General features: G+C 45.4%; 1 protein-coding gene across 1 annotated transcript; it reads left to right on the top strand.

The window, feature by feature from the left end:
- Positions 1–759: 759 nt before the first annotated feature.
- On the top strand, positions 760–23,636 carry BATF (basic leucine zipper ATF-like transcription factor). Its single transcript, XM_084893896.1, has 3 exons — positions 760–1,065; positions 3,494–3,598; positions 23,074–23,636. Exons 1-3 carry the CDS (start codon positions 1,003–1,005, stop codon positions 23,281–23,283), a joined length of 378 nt encoding a protein of 125 aa, XP_084750022.1. The 5' UTR covers positions 760–1,002; the 3' UTR covers positions 23,284–23,636.
- The last annotated feature ends 1,195 nt before the right edge of the window (positions 23,637–24,831 follow it).

The following is a 24,831-nucleotide window of genomic DNA, read 5'->3' as shown; positions in this document are numbered from 1 at the left end:
GATCAGCTGCCTCCCCCACGCCCCCTACTGGGGATCGAGCCCGAAACCTGGGCATGTGCCCTTGACTGGAATCGAACCCAGAACCCTTCAGTCCTCAGGTTGAGGCTCTATGGACTGAGCCAAACCAGCCAGGGCTCTAGTGAACTTCTTGAATCATTAAGTTTGAGCTCTTGAAAGACCCTCAACTGAGAGGCACCTTCTCCCTAAGAGAGCAGCCTGCCAGGAGGCGTAGGCGATGCCTCCCCACCTGGCTTCAGATGGACCATAACTTCTTCCGTGTGATAGTCAGGAAAGAACTGTGTCCTAGGGCCTTTTCATCCCCAGCCCACCCCTTTCCCCACCCCCGCTCCCCAAGGCTGGCTGAACTGGAAGAGCAGTGAGGACGGGTGGGCAGCTGCTTTCAGGCAAAAACCAGAAAGAAATCCCAGTCTCTGTTTTATTTTGGTTTAAGAAATCAAGCCAGGTGACAATGGAAACTCCTTCCCTGCTCTCGACTCCCCTTTCTGCGCGTGTTGACAGCAGCCGGACTTGCTAATTCTGGCTGGGGTTTTTCCCTCCCTGGTGTTTTTCTCTTTTATCTTCATCAATTGAAGAGTGCTTCAAACTGTCGGAAGGTATCTGGGGTTTTGTGTATATTTTTTTCTTTCTTTCACATAATTCTGTGGGTCTTTTCCCAGATATATATGCACTTTATCTTAAATTAACTTCTAACTCAAGTTTCCGCCCATGTGACTTCCAGCGTGAGTTACCAGAAACCACAAGAGAGAGAGAGAGCGTGAGAGCCCAAAGCTAACGACATGTCCCTGTGGGGAGCAGTGCCTCTGCACCCCAGAGTGAGGACACAGGGGTCAGAGGTGGCTGCCGGGCGGGCAGAGGAGGGACCTGCCGAGGGGGTGGGCTGGCGACCTGGTGGCCCGGGAGCAGTCAGGAAGGGAAGCCGGCTGGTGACCAGAGAACCCAAAGGCGTCTGGGGCTGCGAGGAGAGCCCAGAAGACTGCAGCCATGCCCCACAGCTCCGACAGCAGCGACTCCAGCTTCAGCCGCTCTCCCCCTCCTGGCAAACAGGTAGAGTCCCCCTTCCCTCCCGTCTCCCGTCTGGCTCTCCCGGGGGACACACAAAGAGGGACAGGCTTCCTCATCCTGCCCAGGTTGCCGAGGAGCAAGGGAGTGGCTGGTGGCATGAGCAGGTTGTTAGACCTGAGACATGGGATTTGTAATCAAGCAGAGCCTGTGGGCAGAGACCCTAATCCTCCTGCCCATTCTGCTGAAGCCCCCTGTCCTCCAGCGGTGCCTGCCTCACCTGGATTTCCACCACAGGAAGCTTTCTAGGAAGCCTGGGGGAGAATGAGCATCAAAGAGCTCCGGTCTCTCACAGGAACGGCTCTGCGTTCCCCCAGGCAGTAAATCACAAGAGGAGGGGCCTCCGCATGGGCTGCTGGCAGGCAGGACCCGAAGGCCAGCGAGGTCGATGCTCCAGAGACAGCCATCAGGGCAGGAGAGACGGGGCAGGGAGAGAAAAGGAGGGGGGGGGGGAAAGTTAAAAGGAGGGGGAGCCGGGCAGCACGGAAGGCTCTATCGTCTTTCTTATCTCCTGGGGCACTGCCCCTGTCACTAGCACAGCCAGCGGAGGGATGCTGGCGGCGGCCAGGACCGCTCTTCCCCGTGGCTTCTGGACAGGAGGAAGGAAATAAATCAGGTGACTAGAAACTTGGAGACATTTCCTAGCAGCTCAGCTCAGCTCCAGGGAAACCAGAGATCTGGGATGGGGACCTCAGCTCAGGAATGCAGCAGAAGGCACACGGGGTACAAGCCACTTGAGCAGAAGCTGGCACATAGTAGGTGCTCAAAAGGTTTTGAAAAGAAAGTCCTGAGCCAAAGAGCGAGGTAGAGATTCTGGGGCGTTTGGAGACTAGATTGTGACGTCTAAGTCCGAAGTTTCCAGCTTGGGGGTTGCCAAAAATGGGGTACTCCGCCTGCTTCACAGTTTCTGGGGTGTTCTCTTTACCACTTTTCTTTTTTCTTTCTTTTTTTTTTTTTAAAAAAATATATATTTTATTGATTTTTCACGGAGAGGAAGAGAGAGGGATAGAGAGTTAGAAACATCGATGAGAGAGAATCATCAATCAGCTGCCTCTTGCACACTCCCTACTGGGGATGTGCCCGCAACCAAGGTACATGCCCTTGACCGGAATCGAACCCGGGAGCCTTCAGTCCGCAGTCTGACGCTCTATCCACTGAGCCAAACCGGTCCCGGCTTTACCACTTTTCTTGACATCCTTCTCTATAGGAAGGCTTCTTTATCTTCCAATACATCATTGGATTAAATGTCTTCCTTTTTTTTTTCTTAGCACAGATATCCAAGAGGCTTTCAAAAATGTGCTGCCAAAAGAAAAGCACTGTAACATGGGTCCTGCATTAGCAGGAGAGGAGCAGGTTGGGAGGAGTCCCAGGAGAGGCCCCTAGAGGGCAAACCATCCAGCCCTCTGCCCGAGATGGTATCAGGGCGGCTCAGATTGCCTGGAAGTCTGTGCTCTTCTTAGGAAGGAAATTACTCATGGCTTCCATGGTAACCTGGTCCCCATGCCCCTCAGAGGAAGAGCACTTCCTTCCTATCTAACCCGATGCCCTCCTACCGCAATGGCTGGAAGTGCTGGGCAAATTAGTGAGGCATATGCTTGGTGAGCACAGAGTCTTGTCCTAGGAATCGCACAACTCTAGACAGGGGGACGGGGGGGGGGGGGGGTACTTGCAGGAAGGTTTCTCTCATCCCACAGCATCTGGGTGAAAGCTGGAGCTAACTGCTCTGCCCAAGCAGAGGACATGCCCATCTGTGAGAGATGCTTAGAGAACACCCAAGGGCCCTTCGTCCCTTTAAGTGTCCATTCACTATCTGCCACAGCCAGGTTACCTTCACCATTAAAGCCATTCTTGACCTCTTGAGCTCAGGGTCATGGGGAATGTCAAGGTCACTGTGCTTCACGAAGGGGATTCAGGGAAAGAAGAGACAGATCTGGGATGGGGACCCCAGCCCAGGAATGCAGCAGAAGGCACACGGGGTACAAGCCACTTGTACAGAAGCTGGCGCATAGTAGGGGCTCAAAAAGTTTTGAAAAGAAATAGCAAGAAAGTTCTGAGCCAAAAGGCGAGAGAGTAAGGGTGGAGCAGCCCTGAAGAAGGGGAGAGGTGATAAAACACACTTCATCGCCTTAACCATCTTTTCCAAATACAGCTCTATTGAGGCTGCCTCAAGGTCTCTGTCCTCTTCCTGTAACTTCTGGCCAAAAAAACTTATAGAGACCTAAGGGAGCATAACAGAGTGTGGGGAAGAGTTCCCTGCTGTATTTGGCCTTTTGGTAAATAGGGGGTGGACGGGCAAATGAAACAATGAAGAAATGGAGGGATGGCTGGATCGACATCAAACAGCAGGAGAGCCTGCGTTAGCTCAGAAGAGAGAAGCAAGATGTGCCTAATTCTCATCATATCCTCTTCCCAGGACTCATCTGACGACGTGAGGAAAGTTCAGAGGAGGGAGAAAAATCGCATTGCTGCCCAGAAGAGCCGACAGAGGCAGACACAGAAAGCCGACACCCTGCACTTGGTGAGTGTTCAGACCTTTCTTCATCCTCTTGAGCCTTAGACTTTGCTCCCTGCCTTCCCATGGATGCTTAGACCACAGCTTTGAATCTGCCTGTGTGGGGAAACGGGGGTGTGTGTGTGTGTGTGTGGGCGGGGGAGCGGGTAAGAAGAAGGGTGGGAACTGTGGGATGAGGTGGGAGAGGAGACTCTCCTTTTAGTGTATTGAGAAGATTCTGGCAGGGAATGAGCCAGAAGGCTGAAAGAGAAAGGAGCCCCTTCTTGCTGACCCCTGAGGAGGAATGAGGGGTAAATGAGTTGAGCATGGGAAGCCCAGAGGCTAAAAGAAAGGCAGAATCACCTGCTAAGGGACGGGGAAGCCAGAGGATGCTCCATCCCTCATGAGCCTAGAGAGCAGAAAGGAGAACTGTCTCTGGGAGGAATTTAGATGTTATGAAGAGCTTTGGGGAAGCCCAACATCCCACAGTGCTAGGATCTCATATAGTCCCATCCCCTGGGAACCCAGTTGAGCAGCCACCCTGCATTTGAGGCAAGGAGGTCCGTAGGGTACCGCACATTACTTCTTTTTTTTCCTGAACATCAAGGTTTTATTTTGAAACTTCTCTCTTTAACCATATCCCAAAGGGGGGTCTGTGGAATATCTGGTTTCTAGTGCACTTACTTAGGATCCTCACCATCCTGACTGAGTTGCTTCTAGTCTCATTTTCTAGAGAAGGCCCTGACCCCTGGCTTGAGCAATTCAATGCTGAATTACAATCCTACCAGCAGCCCAGGAACCCTAGTTGGTGTTTTTAGATTCTGGCTGTGTGCTTTGTCAGCAGTACTCCCTCCTTGTCTGCCCTACCTTATCCCCTGGCCTCTCTTCATTCTGCCCCTTAATTTGGTCCTTGTCCAACAAACTCTTACTTCACTGGCTCCTTCCTCTTCCATCTACTCCACTTTCTCTAGCAACTCTGCCTTTCTGCTCTGCCTCCTGAACCATTCCCAAACCTCCAGCATCCTAGTAACTCATTTCAATGGTAAAAAGAGCAATTGGCACACACACACAAAAAAAATGAATATTCTTATGTTTATTTGAAAGATTAGCAATGGAAATCAGCCAGTTAGAATAGCTGATTCCATCTTATCAAGAAAAAGTAAGATGTTTATGTGTGGTGTCAGGTGGGTATAGACTTGATTGGGGTGATCAATTTGCAAGGTATATAAATGGCTAATCACTATGCTATATACCTGAAATAAATATGTATTGTTCGTCAACTGTAATTGAAAAGTAAATTTATAAAAAAAAAAAAAAGAAAAAGCAAGATGCAGTTTTAGAGAAAAGCTTTGTGAGGAAGCAGAGAGCAGGCTGCACCGACATCTCTGATGGGTTGCCTGTGTTTTATTGGAAATGTAATCAGCGTATCTTCCTTTGCATACTAATGTAGTTCTAAGTTCATAAATATTTGTTGAGTTGAGCAACAAAGAAAAAGAATGAATGAACAGCAAGTCTGTCCTTCTCTTTGGTAACTGTGATCAGCTGTCTAAATGTGTTAAGTTGTTGATCCTGCTACTGATATGTTCTCCATGATTTCATTATGGCTTAGGATCTCACAATACTCCAGTTTACTATTTTAAGCTTGAAAAATCTATGACCACTCACTTTGGTCTCTACCAGAGTCTGATTCTAATTCAATATTCGTTAGAGCAAGCCAACAACAAAAACACACAAAGAAACAAAAATCAGAAAGGACAAAACCTTCCTTTTTGTGCAAGTAGACAATGTCTTGATACTGGAAAACCGCTATAAACTTTCTAAGTCTGCAATTTTTTTAAAATGTAGGGACTAAGTATAGCTCCGCAGCTCCGCAGTCAGAAGGACAGGGTCTGAATCGCAGCCGCGCTGCTTGCAGTCTGTGTGAGCAACCTCAGAGACCTCTTCACCTCCCTCAGATGAAAATGGAAAATGACAGTTACTACCTATAGAGACAGTGTATATAGAGTTCAACACGGTGTCTGGTGTACAACAAATATTCAAAAAATTTAAGGATAATAGCAGTAATATTAACAGTTTTTATAAGAAACAAAATAAGTCATCATACTTATATATTTTATATATTTATATAGTTAGTTATGATGATTTATTTTGCTTCTTATAATAACAAAATATGTTATATCTATAGATCACAGAATTTCACAGAAAGATGTATTCCAGGCTGGAATGTTCAGACACACTTGTGATGCTTCAGACTCCTCTACAACACTCCCCCACCCCGGAAATGGTTCCACACGTATGCCAGCTCACTTAGCATGAACAAAGGAGTCTTCCAGTCTTCAGCTGCACCATTGTCTCCTTGTACATTCAGCCCACTGTCTTCATTCAACCCACTGGGGATAGATCAGTGAGGGTGCTCTGTGTGTTTCTTTGCTGTGGCCAGGTTTTCAGCGCTGACTCAGCTCTCTCATTCTATAAGAGTTAGAACCAAAAGATTTAGCCCATTGATTATACTAGTCATGACCAGATTAGGATTATCCCTGGGGCTTGGAGTCTGTGGAGCCTCCAGTCCAGTACATATTAACACCCTGACCCGAGCCTCAGTCTCTAGAATGTTCCCATCTTCTCTACATCTACACACAAACTCCTCCCCACTCCTTTCTTTCTTTTTAAAAAAATATATTTTATTGATTTCTATAGAGAGGAAGGGAGAGAGATAGAGAGCTAGAAACATCGATGAGAGAGAAACATCGACCAGCTACCTCTTGCACACCCTCTACCGGGGATGTGCCCGCAACCAACGTACATGCCCCTGACCGGAATCGAACCTGGGACCTTTCAGTCCGAAGGCCGACGCTCTACCACTGAGCCAAACTGGTTTTGGCCCCACTCCTTTCTTTTGAGCACCAAAGATTTCACATTCACTTTTTGCCCCATGAGTAGGTCACATCAGAGTTTACATGGCAAGCTTGGATGGCAGCCAATGCAACTGCTGTTTTTTTTTACTTGAGGTAGAATCTTTTGGCCACAATATATAAAACTGTCACCATCAAATGGAAAGTTTGGCTCTGGTCTAAATGTTTATTTCCTCTCAGCTGGTAATTACCCATCTTCTCCATTCATTATCCTCTTATGCTTGTTATTCAGGTAGAAAATCTTCTGGTTATCACCAACACCCTTAGGGCTGAGTGCTTGGTTTGCCCTGGACTCCTTTTCATGCTTGGGTCCACATGTTGAGGATCTGGAACTATTCTCTGGCCCTCTGACATAGTCACAGGACTCATCTATCAACATTTTAAAGACCAGGGTTTAGAAACTACTGTGATTATAGCAGCACATAAGGACCATGTTTGTATTAGTGTGCTAGGCTCGTATATATTAGGATAATGGCACCTTCTCAATTTCAACATTACCACTACTATCTATCTTTAAACTACCAAAAGAATTATCTTGTGAAATTGGGAGATACTTATTACTTAACATTTTCCAATCTATCTATAATGGTTTACATCAAGACACTGTACATTAATTGTTTTTAAAACAACACAGTAGGGAAAGACCCTCTTTTGATGATTGTATTTAATCTCATGCAAATGTTACAACATCCAGCATTGACTATCCCTCACATAAACTGGACCAAGTACTTCTTCTCATAATATCAATAGAGTCCACATTCTCTTAAAAAAATTTTTTTTAATTGATTTCAGAGATGAAGGGAGAGGGAGAAGTAGAAACATCAATAATGAGGGAGAATCATTGACCCGCTGCCTCCTGCAAGCCCCCTACTGGGGATTGAGTCCACAACCTGGGCATGTGCTCTTGACCGGAATAAAACCTGGGACCCTTCAGGCCACAGGCTGATGCTCTATCCACTGAGCCAAACCAGCTAGTGCTCCACATTCTGTTTTAATTTTCTTCTGGTTGTGTGTCTCACACAGCACCCATTACACTAAGTTCCTGCAACAGACAACTATAGAGTTCATTATGTTTAGTGTAGACATTGATTAAAAGGAGGTGAACTCTGCACTGGGTCCTCAAATAAACCAATGTGAATGTAGTCCCCTTCCTTTCCCCCCACCCTGCCATGTGTGAAGAAGCAGCCACACCTCAATAGAATAGGAGGAAAAATCTAGAACTATTTCAAGTTTTATCTTTTGTGAATATGAAAATGAAATAAAATAAAAATAATATTGGGGACGGGGGGGAGAGGGGCATATTTTGACCAGTTCATTTTCAAGACATCAGTAGCTAATAAGTGGACTCAAAATAATCAGCTGAAAAACTTAAACATTTTAAGAGAATCCAGTCAGCCTCCAAATTTAACACAAAAAGTAATAACTTTTCCATATGTAAACCATGACCAATTAGAAAATTTAATTGGAGACAAGATTCCATTTATAATACTAACAACAGCAAATTGAAGGAAGGAATAAATTTAACAAAAAGTATGCATAACTGAATCTTTAAGATCTATAAATTATTCTAAGTGACTTAGAAACACTCAAAATAAATGGAAAGGCATATCTTATATAAGGATAACAATTTTGTTATATTAATCTAAAATTTAATTTAATGTGATCCCAGTAAAAGCCCAATAGGATTTTCTGGGATTTGGAAGAGAACTAGATCAGCTATTCTAAGTTCCCAGAGAAAAATAACCATGTGAGAATTTCCAGAAAAATTCTAAAGAAGGAGGGCAACTAGAAAAGATTACCCAAGTAAGATATTAAAGGGAATTACAAATGTAGAAATAAAAACAATATGAAAAAGACAGAATATTGGATAGAATAGAATACAGAAATAAACCTCAAACAAATTCAAATTTAAGACCCAATCACATATGTCAATTCCTAAGACACAAGTTCAAATGCAAAATGAGTAGGATGGCATTTCAGACCAGTGAGTGAAAATAATTACTCAATAAATAGAATTGGGACAACTGGCTAGCCATTTTGGAGGGAGGTGGGGAGGAGAGAAGGGGAGTGGGAAGCTAGCTTCTTTATATCTTTTTTTTATTGTCTAAAGTTTTACATATGTCTCCTTCCCTCCCCGCCCCCTCGATCTTTATTTCTTATACAACTTACATATATTAGATTAAATGTTGTTTTTTTTTTAAAAAAAAAAAAAAGAAAAAGAAAAAAAATTAAAGAAATTTGGGGGAAATGAGCATTAAAATTTTTATCTTGGAATGGAGTTTTTTCCACATAAAACACAAAACCTTAAAACCATAAAGGGAAATACTGTAGACATTACCTTTATACATAAAAGTGAAATTCTCTATACAGCTTAAGCTATTATATGTGAGATCAAACGCAAATGGTAAACTGGCAAAAACATCTGCAACACATATGACCAAAAAAGGGCATATTTAGTTAATATGTGAGCGCTCTTATGAATAACGTAAGATTGAATAACATATGATTGACAACCGAAAGAAAAAAACAAGCGATGATTATGAATAGGCATTTTACAGGAAGAGAGAAATAAATGACAAATAAATATGGAAAAGATGTTCTTTTCATAATAGTTAGTGAAATGACAAGTAAAGCAATGTGCAAGTCGCCTGCCAGATTGGCAAAGACGAAAATGCTGCTAATACACGACGTTGCCAAGGCATTAGAGAAGCAGGTACCACCACACATTACTAGTAGGGATATACGTCGGTACAACCTCAGTAGAGGGCATTTGACCATGTCCATTCAATTTATAAGTGCACACCCTGTTACTTGGCAATGTTCCATATAGGAGTCTATTTACAAACATACCCACGGATTACACAGTTATGTACATGTAAAGATCATTATTGCTGCATTGTTAGTCATAGCAAAGACTGGAAACAAGCCAAATACCCATCAGCAGGGGACTAATTAAACTGTAATTTGCTCGTTCAGTGGAATACCATGGATTGTTAAAATAACAAGTTACATCTGTGTGTGCTAACCTGAAAAGATTATCAAATGTCTATACTCTTAAGCGAAAAAAGTGTGAACATGGCACATAGTTTGTGCCCATGAATGTTTCTAATAAAGACAAAAATTTATCTGTGCATGTGTGTGTGTGTGTGTGTGTGTGTGTGTGTAAACTTAACATTTTTCAAATAACTGTTAATGGTATTTATTTCTGAAAAGTAGGATGGAAAGTCTAAAGCAGAAGAGAAATACTTTGATTTTTTTAAAAATCTTTTTAAAATATAGTTTGGATGTTTTTATCACCTGCTTTTATTTTTATAATATAGATATTTAAATTCTCAACAATTGATCCTGACAACATACACATTAGGATGATTTCTTTTCAAATTTTGATTTTGGGCACTGAATAGTCTTCCACTGTGACATTTTATCCTCTGCACATCCATAAATATCTCAGTCTTTTGGGAGAACCATCCGTTAAGATTTATAATGAAGAACCCTAATGTCTGCAGGACTAAGCAGGCCATATAAGGGATAGCAAATTGGTTTCATTTGTGTGACCATCCTGGTTCATTGCAGTGGCTCTCAGGTGCCTTGCAGTAGGAAGGATTCTGAGTCAGTGGGAAAGAGAGTTGAGACCGATTGAGAAGCTTTGTTCACGAAAAGGCGAAAAGTAGAGGAGATGGCAGGCAGACAGTAGTAAGAGCTCAGAGTTGTGCTGTTGGCAGGTCAGTTCTGGCCTTGAGGGTGGAACTGGAAGCAAGGTAGAGTGACGGGGTCAAATCGGAAAGCTGAAACTTCAGGTACTCCCTTTGATAGGGGCAGGACGGGTGCTTGCCAGGGCTGGCTCCTGAAGGAGGCTTGCACTAGTTTAATACAAGGGGAAGGTTTATAGGTTCCAAAGCAGATCTTTAATGCCGTATATAGCAAATATCACGAGTGTAAATTATGCATTAAACAAAGCTTTAAGCTGTTGCTATGAGAAGTAAGATATTTATAACTGGGAGAAATCTGAGTAATAGAGGAAAAGAAGCTCAGCAAAGATGTGAACCGCCCAGGCCTCCTCAGATTACACTATTGCTCTCGGTCTTCTGGGGAGGCCTGAAAGACAAGTCTGCCTAGAGTCCCTTTTCATGAAGCCCTTTTGCTCTCTCTTGGAAAACATTCCATAGCTTTATTGGCATTGAGGAGTTATAAAAAAAAATCCATAAAACAAAACAACAATAACCAAAACCATAAAGAAGCAATGTTCTGACTAGTTCTACCCTAAAAATTTCAGTGTAAAATCAGTGAATCATCTGTGGAAAAGAGGCATTTCTCTTGGCTTCTACTGGTATTAATTTTTTTATCAAAAACATATTGAACACATGACTGTGTACCAGGAACTGTGTGTTATCTGCTGTACTTCATTTAACCTGTTCAAAAACTTTACTTTGCAAGCTCTATGTTAGGTTAAGGAACTTGTCCAAGTCCACAGAGCTTATAACTGGACCTATCTGACTTCAAAATCCATCTTCATAACCACTAAGCTATACTGCCTCTTCAGAATCTCATAAAGATGTATTCATCTTCCACAGTCTATATCCTCCTTGAATCTCTTCCTGAATTTATTTTTTGTTCTTTAAGCAACATCCTCCAAAATTTCACTTTCCCCCTCCATCAATAGGCCTGGTTAAAAAAGTAAAGATGTCTCTATGAAATACATCAATATCTCCACTGAAACAATATTTTTTAAAAAGCTGTGTAAGGATGAATATTAACATCTTATCTGTGACTACCCTTTGGAACAGCAATTTTACTTACAAGAATTTGAAGGAAAAATGTTGCATAAAGAAGCTCAATCCATCATCATTTAGCAATACTATAAAGTTGGACAGATGCCCAACAATAGGGGATTATACATATTACGAAACACTCACCCACTATCATTTGTGCTGGCTCTTAAAATGACTGTGAAGAGTGTATTTATCAACACAGAAAGATGTCAATGACATAGACCAAGTGAAAAAAAGTAAGTGACAAACAGTATGCAGAGCACAGTCCCGTTAATGTGAAATGTGTGGGTTTGGTCATGTTTGCATGCATAGAGAGATGTCTGGAAGAATATTCTCTAAAAGCCTCACAGTGGTTATTTCTGAGTGGCTGAGTTTTGAGTAGCTTACTTTACACCTAGCACTTGTCTGTTTTCTGTTTTTTTCTGTTTTTTTTTTTTTTTATTATTATGATGAATATATACCATTTTTTATCAGATTAAAAAAAGTTAGACTTTTTTCTTTATGAAGCTGTCCTCAGCATCCCCCAACCTTCTTTCTCTTAAAAAGAATGGAAAAGTCTTGCCAAAGAGCCCATGCCCAAGCAGTGTGGGAGGTTTCTTAGTCTTCTTGGTAGGACTCCGTACGGCCCCCAGCTTCCTAGGAAGCAAAGTTCGATTCCACAGGACAAAGTCCCCTTCAGATGGTGGGTTATTTGTAGAGAGTCCTGTCAGGGGTCCGCATGGCAGCTTACCGAGGGAGTAACAATAATGACCATCAGACACCCTTGTCTATAGAATCGCAGAATTAAAAGGAGATGCATACTGTGTTACCAGTGAGGACACTGACGTCTTTCTCAAGGGCAACCAAGAACCCAAACTTTGTGACTTTTCACCATTAGCTTAAAAAAAACTTTTAAAATTATGTATTGATTTGAAAGAGAGAAACACTCATTTATTGTTCCATAATAACATTCCACACATTTATGTATTTATTGGTTGCTTTTCACATGTGCCCTGACTGGGGATTGAACCCACAACCTTGGCATATGGGCATGATGCACTAACCAAATGAGCTACCTGGCCAGGGCCCCACTATTAGCTTTGTTTTGTGCCATATTGCTAAATAGGACTTTGTTATAGAGATGGTGTTGCTCTCACATGTCCTTTTGCAAAGAGTAAACCAAGAGTTAGGCAGTATGTCTGAATGCCCTAGAGACTCTTCCACCTCAGAAGTCAAGCATACAGCAAGAGACCAGAAAGGGAGAGAGTCTAAGATTGAGAGGGCCTGATGCTAAGTGTTCCTTTATTTTAAAAGGTCTTAAAGTTGTAGCCCAAGATGAAAAGGACAATGACATATTGCGGAAAGCATTTTCATCAAATTAAGTAAATGCAAATTTAATGTTTATGCTGTAGAAAGAACATCCTTTTTTAAGAAAAACATCAAGACTCCAATAGATTAGTGGACAGAAGCTATGACATAAAAACTTATGTAACATTTTTTCCTACCAAAATGAAAATAACCCTATTTTCTATTCTGATTTTGAAAATGACACACACAAAGGGTTTCTCAATCCTGACACTACTGACAGTTTGAGTCAGATAAGTTTTTGTTGTGTGCCTACGTGTGTGTGTGTGTGGGGGGGGGGGTCCTATGCATTGTAACATGTAAATTCTATCCACTAGATGTTAGTAGCACCCCTTCTGCCCCAGTTGTGACAATCAAAAATATTTCCAAACACCCCCAAATGTCCCTTGAGGGGAAAAATTGCTGCTGTACCAAACCGACACATAGCAAGTTCTTCCTCTGTAGTAACCAATAATTTGTTATATTACTAAGAAATTTTCAAAAAGCCAGTTGGCCAAATGAAATATTTAAAATTAGGTTGTAAGAAAATTGATGTATGCATTCACTGCTGGTGATGTTGCACATCTTACCTTACCCTTTTTCAGTAATACACCTTGCTCAGTAATACTTACCAGGTACCAGAAACCTGCCTGTAGCCTGTGCCACAGTAATCTCACTCCTAGGACTTTATATAGGAAATATTTGAACAAACAAACAAAAACTAGAATGGATCAAGATGTCCACTGCAGCATAATTCATGATAGCAACATTTTGATAGAACCACATGTCTGACATTAGAAAACCATCTTCAGTAAATTGTGGATCATCTGTTTGATGATATAGACATTAAAAATATTAATTGTGGTGATTATAACAAAACTATGGCAGGAAGGAAAATACCTATTGCATCTGTACTATGATTGAGATTTTATAAAAATAAGTATTTTATGTTCATTAAATAAGGACAAGATGGCAGCATACACAAATGAAAACAGTCTTGTTAGAGGACTAGGATCATGATCTTGTAGAATTTAAAAAATATATGTTTAATGTAGTTATGCTGTATATGTTTCCTTTAAAACCATAAGAAAATGGTCAAATAGCGAAGTGAACTCTGGATGAAATAACAGATAGGAACAGAGATGTTATTGACCTGGAATTTGGGGAACAGGTTTTGGTAGGTCTTATCATTTACCCTTCAAATGGAAACACTTCTGAGAGTGAAAAGGGGCACTAGAAACAACTATGCCAGGACAATAATTACGAACTGGAACTGTCCCAGTAAAATCTGGTCGCCCTAGATTTAGTCAAGAAGGGAGACCTGGAGCTCTCAGGAAAATTCAAGAGTAGTGATCAATGTCAAGGCCAAGAAGAGGGGACTAGAATCCTAGCACTACAAGGTCATCTCCTGGACCTGAGGACCCTGTAACAAAAATATTTTCTGGGTATGTTCCCTGACTGGGAATTGAACTCACACCCCCATAAGAACATGTCTTATTGCTAAGGAGGTAGGGTGGTCCAGGAAATCATACACACTCCCAGTACTAGTGCTAAGTCAGCAGAAATGATTCGTTCTGCCGTACAAGTACACGATGGCCCCCTATGTGCCAGGTGCATTGAGAATACAGCAGGGACAGACTGAGTTCCTGGTTTCATGGACTTTACGTCCAATTGGAAGTCAGACTGGAAAACAGATGCATGAGCACATGAATCAGACGAAGAGGCTTTGGAGAAAATCACAGAGTGTAACTAATGGTTACAGTGACCCTAAGGGGCAGGGATGAGGACAGTGATCAGGGATGGCCATTCTGAAGCCCTGGACATCTGAGGTCAAATATGGGTCCAAGAGGAGACTGGAGAGATCTGGGGGAAAGGTGCTGTCAGATGAGCCTTGAATGGAGCCAGTCCAGGGTCAGGCAGAGGCCTTGTGGGGCTGAGGCCCGCGAGGGAGTGAGGAGGACTCGGGAATAAAGGCAACTGGGCTCTGGGAAACAGGAACCAGATTTGAGGGGCAGAGGAGTGGTCAACAAAACTACTTCAAATCCTGGCTGAAATAACTGAACATACACATCTGATCTACAAAATCGGAAGCGGTAGCACCTCACTGGGCTGTTTAAAGAGTTAAGTGAGAGAGCAAATACAAAAGCAAAGTAATAATTTTATTTTATGTTTGTTTGTTTTGCATGTGAGAAAAGTTGTCTTTACTCATCTGTTTAATGCAGTGAGCCTGGCATTTTCTTACAAATCAATCAGATGAAGTTATCTGTTTCATTTGGTTTTTCATTGCAGCTTGTCAAGTCTCCTTCCTTTGGTATAGATGGAGAAAGTCATGTCTGAGCTAGCGTTCTTAGTGTGGTGTAATTCTGCTGCTTGCACCACGTAGCTTTAGTTTGGGGAACAAAAGTGTTGCTAAGCTGGATTCTCTTACACTTATTTATGGAATTGCAAAGTGGGAACTATTCAAGTGCTTAAATGGTTGGTTAAACGCTCCTGGGAAGTTTCATGGGCATCACGAATTTCTTTAGTGGACTCTCCCTTTGCAGGCCTCAGATTTTGTAAATGATTATCGATTCCAAGTTGGTAAATGATTATCGATTCTCAAGGCACTGTCCTAGTCACTGAAGACAAAACAGTGAAGACGATGATCAATAAATAGTTCAGAACTAGTTTGATAATGCTGTAATTAATGAGATTCTAATAGATGCCCCACCTCATGTCTTTCCATCTTAAAAATGAGCTATTCTGGGCTATTTGAAATTATTTTCACTAAGTATAATGTAATAGTAATAGTGAGGCACTTTGCCTTAAACAGGCATTAACTTTCAGAATTTTTTTTTTTTTTTTACTTAGAAATGTCCTTCCACCCTTTTGATGTTCTTTATATTTATACTAGAGGCCTGGTGCATGAATTCGTGCAAGAGTAGGCCTTCCATCCCCCAGCTGCTGGCACCAGCTTCCCTCTGGCAACCGGGACCCGGGCTTCCCTTTCAGCCCCAGCTTCATCCAGAAGGATGTCCAGTCTAATTAGCATATTATGCTTTTATTATTATATTTATATATATGATAAAATTAATGTAATAAAATTCAAGCTTGTATACATATTTTATATTCTTACATTATTTTAAAGATTAATCAGCTATTGATGTGATTCTCAAACTCCTTGCTTATGTAGCTCTCCTGGGAAGTATTTTTAAAATATGGATGCCTGAGACCCACTTCAGAACAATGGAACTGAAATCTTTCGGGGGTGAAGTTCATGAATGAAGCTTTTTTAAAGCTGTTCGTGTAGGGGCAGTGTGCAGCCATGGTTGAGAGTTGGGAGCAGTGACGTTTGAACTTTGTCAGGAGCAGGTGGTAGAATGTGAGGCATGAGTGTGGGGCAACTATATGATTAACCCCAGTGCTCAGTCTCAGAACCCTAGCAGCTTAAAAAAACAAACAGCCCTAGCCAGTTTTACTCAGTGGGTAGAGTGTCAGGCTCGTGGGTTTGATTCCCGTCAAGGGCACATACCTCAATTGCTTGCAGGAGGCAATCAACGTAGTGTCTCTCTCATATCGATTGTTTTTCTCTCTGTTTCTCCCCCTCTCTTCCACTCTTAAAGTCAATGGTAAAATAGCCTCAGGTAAGGATTAACAAACAAACAAACAAACAAACAAACAAATAAAAAAGCCCACAAAAACAAAACAAAAGGTTCAAACCTATGTATCGATGGCAATTATTAGTTGTGTTTGTTTCTCAGGACCAGGCTTGCTAGTGATAAACTTGGTAACTTGAGGTATCCAGTCAGGAGTGCAGTCAGTTACAAAGAATAGAAAACTGTCAGACAGAGTCACACCTAAGTCACGGTTTATTTTTCTCTCATAATATGCCATTCAGAATCAGATAGACTAGGGCTAGTTCGAGGTTGTCCTCACAGCACCAAGCTCCCTCTCTCTGTCTGCACAGCCAACCTCAGTGTGTGACTCTTGCCCTCCAGGCTGCAGTCTGGCTGCTGGACCTTCAGGCATCAATCTGTGCAGAGGGAGGCAGCCTTGGTCCCGGTGAGGCTTGGCCTTTTTAGTTGGGAAGGAATGCTCTGCCCCATGGGTACTCCTGCTTATATTTCATTGGTCAGAATCTGTCACATGGTTTAGAGCAGCTGGGTATTTGAGGAATTCTTTCCCCAGCCTCTCTAGAGCAAAGTAAGGGGAAGGGGTTTGGGATAGATGCTGAGTGGGCCAACCTACAGTGTTTCTCACAGATGAGGTCAATGAACTCATAGTCCTAAAAGCCAAGGAATGGGTGACGACTCCAGTCAGGGTCCTGAGGGCGTGGCTGAGGTAGCTAAGCATCAAGTGATGAGGAGGGTGCTGATGGTCCCAGCACTTCAGCTTTAAGGCATGAAAGTGAAGATTTCTCAGAATCAGACACACACATTATTCAGTGCAAAGACCTGTGGTTTTGCGATTCTTCTCCTTCCCTCCTCAGGTAAGGAACAGGAGCCACGGCTAATTTCCCCAGGACTAGTAGGAGGAGTAGGTGTAGGTAAATCTCTCAATTTGCAGATTTCTCCAGGAAAATGGGGGTGGGGTGGGGTGGCGTGTCTGCCCTGCATGTGCATTGGGTGGATGGGGGTTGGCAACTGGTGGAGACAGAACATATAACTGGGTGTGAGGGACATAAGCTTCACACACTATTCTCGTATCTAAGTGTGGTTGAGAGCTAAAATGTCACCCTACCAATAAGTGACTGAATGTTCTGTTAGTGAAGAAACACACAGGGACTGTTTTCCCTTTCTGGAAATTGTGATTCGAATATTCGAGGAGAAGGTCAAGGCACTCAACCAGCGCTGGCAGGGAGGAGCCCAAGCCCTGCCCGGAATGCCTGGAGAGTCCCTGCCAGAGCTTTGGGCGAGAGCCTGTCCTTAGCCTTGGTCCCAGCTGGCTTCCCTGTGGTAAGGGACCTGCCTGGGGATTCCCCCGTCATTCAAGAGCTCTTCGAGTGACCCCCTCCTTGGCCCCTCCAGGAGGGAATTCCCCAGAATGTTCCCACACCCCCACGAAGCCACCCTCAAGCTGCTTGTGGTTCATGATAGGAGTGGCAACAAGTAAGCCCACAGGTGAGGGTGAATGGTGAACATTAGCATTTGGATTTGCATGAGGTCGGAAAAGAGGGAAGATTAAACTGGAAATACAACGGGGATGAGGCCTTACGGGAGATAACCATCAGTAAGATTTAAACAGACTTCAAAGGCAAGAGAGGGTGGTGGGCTCTTCTGAAGCCAGACTGCCTCAATGCAAATACTGTTGCTGCAACTTTTAAGCTGTGTGACCTCGAACAAGTTGCTTAACTTCTCTGTGCCTTACACACTCTTCTTCTGCACAATAATGTTATTAACCATATTAGGTTGTTGCAAAGATTAAACATGATGATAACTGTAAGGTACTTTAAAAGAGTGATTGGCACATGGTAGCATTCAATAAATGTTATTAAGTCATGCTGCATTATTCTTTTAAAACTTTGGTTCCTACTAATCTTTCTAATATAAATTGATTTTTCATACCTCTGTCCCTAACACACACACACACACACACACACACACACACACATACACACACGCCTTCTCAACAAGTGGGAATTAGAAGCTCTAGTTTGCTACAGTAATACACTCAGGTAGTCAATTTGGGATCTGAAATATTGGAGAGTTGAAGAGGGCTCTGACATCTTCTGACCCTGTGTTTTTTAACATTCAGTGCACTTGAATTAGAATCCGCTGAGGAGCTTCAATAATACAGTGCCCGGTCTGCACCCCAGACTGATTATATCAGAGGCAAGCATCCATATTGTTAAAGCTCCACAGGAGGTCCCACTGATCCCAGTGTGTCCGAGGTTGAGACTCATTGTTTTGGTCCAGTCTTCCTGTTCCAAAGTGAGGTAATGGGCTCAGTTAGGGTCACCCAACCAGGGTCAAGATCCAGGACCCCTGACCCCAGTTACCACGCACGGATGGAGCCCACTGTTGCGTGGAGTTAGTTAGCCCTCTAGCAGAATAGCTGGACCGGAGATTCCCTCCCAGCTCAGGGCAGGAGGCAGATGCCCAGTTCGGTGATTGGATGAGTGTGAGCGACTCAGGGATCCTGTCCTGTGCTGCTTACGGATCACAAATCAAGACTCACTTTCCTCTTGGGAGACTCTAGGGCAGCCAAGGACTTTTGAGTAATCCCTATAGATGTTCAGTCAACGGAGTCACCAGTCTCTCGGGAGAATCTGTTGGGGGTGCTACAGAGAGCCCAGGGCTGAGCTGTGGGAGCCCTGCACTCCTCCTTTGTGGTTATGGGGCTTTGGACCAATCACCCATTCAGAGTTCTTAGAAGCTAAGTGTCTTGAGGTCAATCCTTTGGTCCCCTTTCCCAGCAGCTGCTGCCACAGTCCTTTTGTGGGGAGGGAGGAGTAGGTTTGTCCCAGGGCTCAGTGGACCTCATCTGTAAGGTGGGGATAATAATCCTAGCTGGCCTTCCATACCCACCTTGGAGAATTATTGCGAGGAACCCGAAGGGCCTACATGAATTTCGAAAAGCAGAAAGCAGGTTACACGGAGGACCAATGCAGGCCCACCCCTCCCCCACGGTCGCAGAAGACATGCCTATAAGTAAAATGGAAATTTACCTCCCAAATATTCCTCTCCTCTCCCCCCCTCCCTCAGTTCTAAGTTCCCAGCTCGCACTGGGCAGGCAGGGGAGGCGATCCTTGTACCTCTGTGTAAACTGCTTACTCCCACGACCATGTTTGCCAGATGCCCCTGTGTGAGCCCTGTCCAGGGCATGTCTGCCCCAGCGGGTCAGAGTGGATGGAGCAGTGGGAGGTGGGGAGGTGGAGGGAGGAAGCCCAGATCAGCCGCTTCCTCCCGCAAGGGAAGTCAAACTCTTCCTCTTGTGCGCGTCTGCGTGGCCCTGGGCTGGCAGCGCTGGTTTCTGGGGTGGGCGGTGGGGGAGGGAGGGGAGAGGAGGAGGAAGGGGAGGGAGGGGGGAGGGGGAGGACAGCAGGAAGCAGTCTTGCTCCCCAAGGCATAGGCAAGTTTGCTGTCTTAGGAGGTGGCTTTCTGGTTAGAGGCGGCAGTGGTTAGGAGCCCCCTCCTAGAGCCCTGGGGCCTGCAAGCCCGCGGGGAAGGGAGAGGAAGAGGAGAAAGCTGGGGGAGCTCAGCCCACCCAGCAGGCTCCTCGGAGCTCAGAGGAACCTGCTGTGACTTCCGGAAAGCTGGGCCTGCCTCTGGGCGGGGAGGAGGTCAGGGCGCCGCAGCGGGTCCCCGCGCCGCCTACCCTGCCCCGCCCTGCCGCCTGGGGTTTGCCCAGGCTCTTCGGAGCACAGAACTTACAGTAAGTGTTGTCACCAGTGGAAACTCTCAGAGGGGGCGAGGAAAAGGGCTAGAGGAAGGGACCAGCGCTCCAGGCCCCCAGTTCCCGTCTTACCAACACCCCCTCCACCCCTCCGGGTCTACGTGCTGTTTTGTCTTCCCTTTCGGGAAAGAGGGGATGCCCTGCCTCTGGGACGTGCCCGGGAACCAACCACTCAAATGGTAATCCAGCCACACCTTGCAGGAGCAGCAGCCAGGGGCTCTGGCTCTTGGCATCCCACCCCACTCCCCACCCCACTTTAGAAATAGGGGTTTCCTTTGTCCTTACCTAGGCACATTTTCTAGCTCAGAGCCACCCACCGGAAATGCCAGGCTGAAGCTGTGCATGATCACGTCCGCCGTTTATGAATGGCAGGTGCCAGGCGCAGGGTGAGGGCAGTTGGCCATGTAGCTAGCTCGTTCACCAGACTGCAGCTCATGCTCCCAGTGTATTATTGAAGGCAAGCTTTCGGTGTCAAGTTATCTTACCTCTCCCCACTGCCCATCATGATTTTGAGTTAACTTCTAGTCCAGCAGCCAGTCAGTCAACAAACATTTGAGTTCATATGTACTGTGTGCAGGTACTTCATATGTGCTTGAATAATTAAAGCAAGTTTGATATCACATTTAACTGGTATTTTCAAACTTTGATTGTTAGAATGACATAGGGCACTTCTTTTTTTTTTAATGTATATATTTTTTATTTTTTTTAAATATATTTTATTGATTTTCCACAGAGAGGAAAGGAGAGAGATAGAGAGCCAGAAATGTCAATGAGAGAGAAACTCCGACCAGCCGCCTCCTGCACACCCCCCACCGGGGATGTGCCTGCAACCAATGTACATGCCCTTCACTGGAATCAAACCTGGGACCCTTCAGTCTGCAGACCGACGCTCTATCCACTGAGCCAAACCGGTTTCGGCTAGGGCATTTCTTAAAACTCAGATTTCCTAGCCCTGGCTGGGTAGATCAGTTGTTTGGAGTGTCTTCCCAATATTTGCATATTTGATCTCTGGTCAGGGCACATACAAGAATCAGCAAATTATAGTAAAAACAAGTGGAACAACAAACCATGTCTGTCTGTCTTTCTGTCTGTCTCTCTTTCTCTCCCCCCCCCCCCCGCCTTCCTCTCTCTCAAATCAATAAGTTAAAAAAAATAATAATGTCTTTTTTAAAAAGTCAGATTTCCTGAATTCACCTCAAGCCTCAAACCCACTGTGTTTAAACCTCGAGATTTCCAGGAAGCACCTGAAACTATATTTTTCACAAGCCCTCTAATTCATTCTAATGACATGGTAGGTTTGGAAAATGCTGACCCAAATCACACAAAACTAGCACGATAAGGCCTCGATGCCCAATATTAGTTTGCTTTTTGAACTGAAATTACAATTTATTTGCATCTTCGGTGCCACTTCCCCTTCCTCTGCGGGCACCAATGTAATGGGAGGGGTCTGTTTCACTGAGTCAAGGTTTGTGACCTGCAAAAATCACATTGGAAATGAAATTTCCCCTGAGTTTTCTGAAGGTGGGATTGTTTTCCAGCAAATGCTAATTCCAGAGTGTCACTGTTGATTAATTAATAATGTGATCAGTAAGCAGCACTCTTAATCCTGAGTTTTCCTGATCAGCACGTATCTGATGGTTCATCTGAGCAACAGGGGAAAGGTGTTCCTGGAAAAAAGGAACCACAGGGGCGTGGGGCACACCCAGAATGCTGTGTAACAGGCTTTTGGGTGAGCAGAACTGAGCAAAAACGAACACGGTGAATAGTGACCATTCAATAGCCTGGGTGACACTGACAGTTCACCAGGGATTACCATTCACAACCGAAAAATACATGGGAGGGTACTCAGAGACTCAGGGTAAACCCACTTATTTTCAGATGTACTAGTACAGGGGCTCAGGGGGTCAGTTCTCCAGATCCTGAGTGAGTGACTATGGAGGAAGCTTTCCCCTTATGCCCTTCGGTTTCTTTATTTCCTAACGACCAGGCTGTTGTGGTGGGCTCCCACAGCCCCTCCTGAGTCCACTAGCATGGAGACGGTAAGTCGTGTCTACTAGTAAATGCCTGGCCTGGCTGGTGCTAGTGACCTCCCTCCAGCTAAGCTGCTACATTCTTTGTCTATGGCCCCTTTGTAAACTGGGAATCATTAGGAAAACAGGTCTTGCTGGACCAGATTGTTAAGAAAGGGGCAGTGACTTAATTATAGGCTATCAGGAATGTACATTAGGTTACTGGCACAGATTCAGATTGCTAGGACTCCCGCCCCCCCCCAACCCCCCCCCCCAATGTCTTATATTCCCCATCAATAAGACTAAATGAAAATACTGGGACCTCTTGGAAAAAATCCTATATAATAAGAGAGGAATATGCTAATTACCATTATGCCATGAGGTGTAACGACTGACCGCACAATGTGACTGGATTACGGATCTGCAGGAGGGTGGGGCATCGAACTACAAGGGGGTGGCGGAGAGCTACAGGAGGGGGCAGGGCAGCAAGCTATGAGGGGGGGAGGGGTAAGGGATGGGGGAGCTACAGGAGGGCGGCCGAGAGCTACTGGTGCACGGATTCGTGCACAGAGCTACTAGTACTGTATAACAGAGAGTGAAAAAGAGTGAAATTAGCATCAGCTGTTCTCATGAACTCTTTTCCACTTTTTCAGGCTCTGGCCTGCCAGCCGGTTTCCATTGACATACACTTGCCACTCTCAACCCATGTGCACACTCATAGAGACCCATGTACATATATGCACAAAGGAGCACACTCACACCCAAATTCACATGCACCTTCACACATACACCCCCTACTTGGCTGGAACCATATGAAACTGCCATTCTTATAGGTCAAAACAGACAATTATCAGCAACTTCATGAGGTTCAACCTGATATCTATGCATACACATGCACATACTATATACACACGTGCTTATACAATACACACATACAGCACGCTACAAACATATGCACACACGTGCACCCACACACATGTGCAAATTCCCCGATGCCCTGCCCCACAGATGTGCCCGTCAATCTAATCTGGCTCCTCCTGCTCCCACCCCACACCTCACACCTTGGGGCCTGGCCCGACATTAATGTCCAGTGCTGATCCCTCCCCTCTCCGCAGGAGAGCGAAGACCTGGAGAAACAGAACGCCGCTCTGCGCAAGGAGATCAAGCAGCTCACAGAGGAGATGAAGTACTTCACGTCGGTGCTCAGCAGCCACGAGCCCCTATGCTCCGTGCTGGCCGCCAGCGCGCCCTCGCCCCCCGAGGTGGTGTATAGCGCCCACGCCTTCCACCAGCCTCACGTCAGCTCCCCGCGCTTCCAGCCCTGAGCTTGTCCAGAGATGAGGGGAGAGCAGAGCCGACACCCCGAGGCCCCGGCTGCTCCGCAGGCCTCAGGAGGGGCACACAGACTGTGGCCAGGTGGCCCTCGTCCCCCAGAGGCCTCTCTCCACCTGGAGATGCGGAGGCAGGGGCCTTGACAAGGACTGAACCCAGGACTGGAGCAGGAAGTGGGTGAGGCCTCCTGGCGGGGTGGCAGCCCCTCAGTGCGTGCTGGACACCCATGCTGGATGGGAGGCCCAACCCAGAGCTGTCCCAGGTACGACGCACAAGCACCTCAGCACAAGAGAGAGGAAGCAGGGAAAGGTTATTTTTCTAAATAAATGTCTTAAAAAAGAAACCCGTTTGGCAAGGCTGTTTCCCTGCAAACCTTAAACTCTGTGGGGCTGGGGCCTTTTTTGGTTCTGGAGACTCCGCTACGATCTCTCCTTTTCCACCGTGTGTTAACCTACTGGGTGAGCTGGGGTTTTCAAAGACTCTTCCATCCTTCCTCAGGCCATCTTCTTGATTTTCCTCCCCACATCACCTCCCCAGGACCTCCCCTTCCCTTCCTCATGGCCCCACACTTTTTAGATTGTCAGCGGGTCATTCTCTCGTCACGAAGAAGGACCAGGGCAAGATGCCATTCATCGCAACCGTCATTCTGGTCGATGCTCCCCCATCCCACCCACACGACGACACTTCCTCTGCTCCGTCCAGCAGCCAGCCCTGGCCATGCAATGTGCCATCACGGTGCCAGTCCCCGGTAACACAAGGGCAACCCCTCACGGAAGGCAGTGCTTTCCTCATGCCCTCATGGGCAACATGTGGCTTAGGGTCACAGGCACGTTCCTGCTGAAGCCCTCCCCCGGAGCCGTGACAGAGCACACGCTGGCCTGTCTCCACGAGGCTCCGCAGGCCCCCGCTTTGAGCACAGTTGGAGGGTAACCCAGGGTTGCCTTCAGAACTTCAAATTCATGGTATTGGCTGAGCCTGAAACCAGTGTGCTCCGGTCCCCCTGCTCCAGTGTCCCCCAGCTCCTCAGAGACCCCCAGGCCAAGTGCCCGCTGCCTGCATGCTCCACACCCCTGCCCAAGAGCAATGGCAGGGACGCCCACACAGCCCCTGCTGAGCCAGCTAGGGACAAAACCCACAGGGAGGCGCCTGTTTCAGCCCCTTCAGCAGCTACCCTCTGTCTCATCCCTTGGTCCTTCAAAGGCACGGCCACTGCCCGCTGTCTCCCTGCCGGCTGCTGTCTGGGACGTGGTGACCAGATGGAAAAGAGGGGAGCAGGACGGAGGTCCCCGTGCCAGAACCTCCTCAACCAGGATCAACAGTTCTGGTTGGTTGGAGGCAAGGTCTCAACTCTAGACCCTCTCCTGCCCAAATCTTCCTGCCTCGTGGAATGATGCCAGCGTTAAGCTAGTGGAATGATTTTCAACCGGTGTGCCATGAGAATTTTTAAAACATGCAATCCCTGACTATTCAGTCAGGGGCACGGACCTCTTTTCCCTTAGATTGTCAAATAAAAAAATGACACCAGCCAACACAACAATAGC

Source organism: Pipistrellus hanaki, assembly GCF_964339955.1.
Source record: "Pipistrellus hanaki genome assembly, chromosome: 1".
NCBI lineage: Eukaryota > Metazoa > Chordata > Mammalia > Chiroptera > Vespertilionidae > Pipistrellus > Pipistrellus hanaki.
The sequence above is the reverse complement of the archived record's forward strand: the minus strand, read 5'-3'. Positions and strand labels throughout refer to the sequence as shown.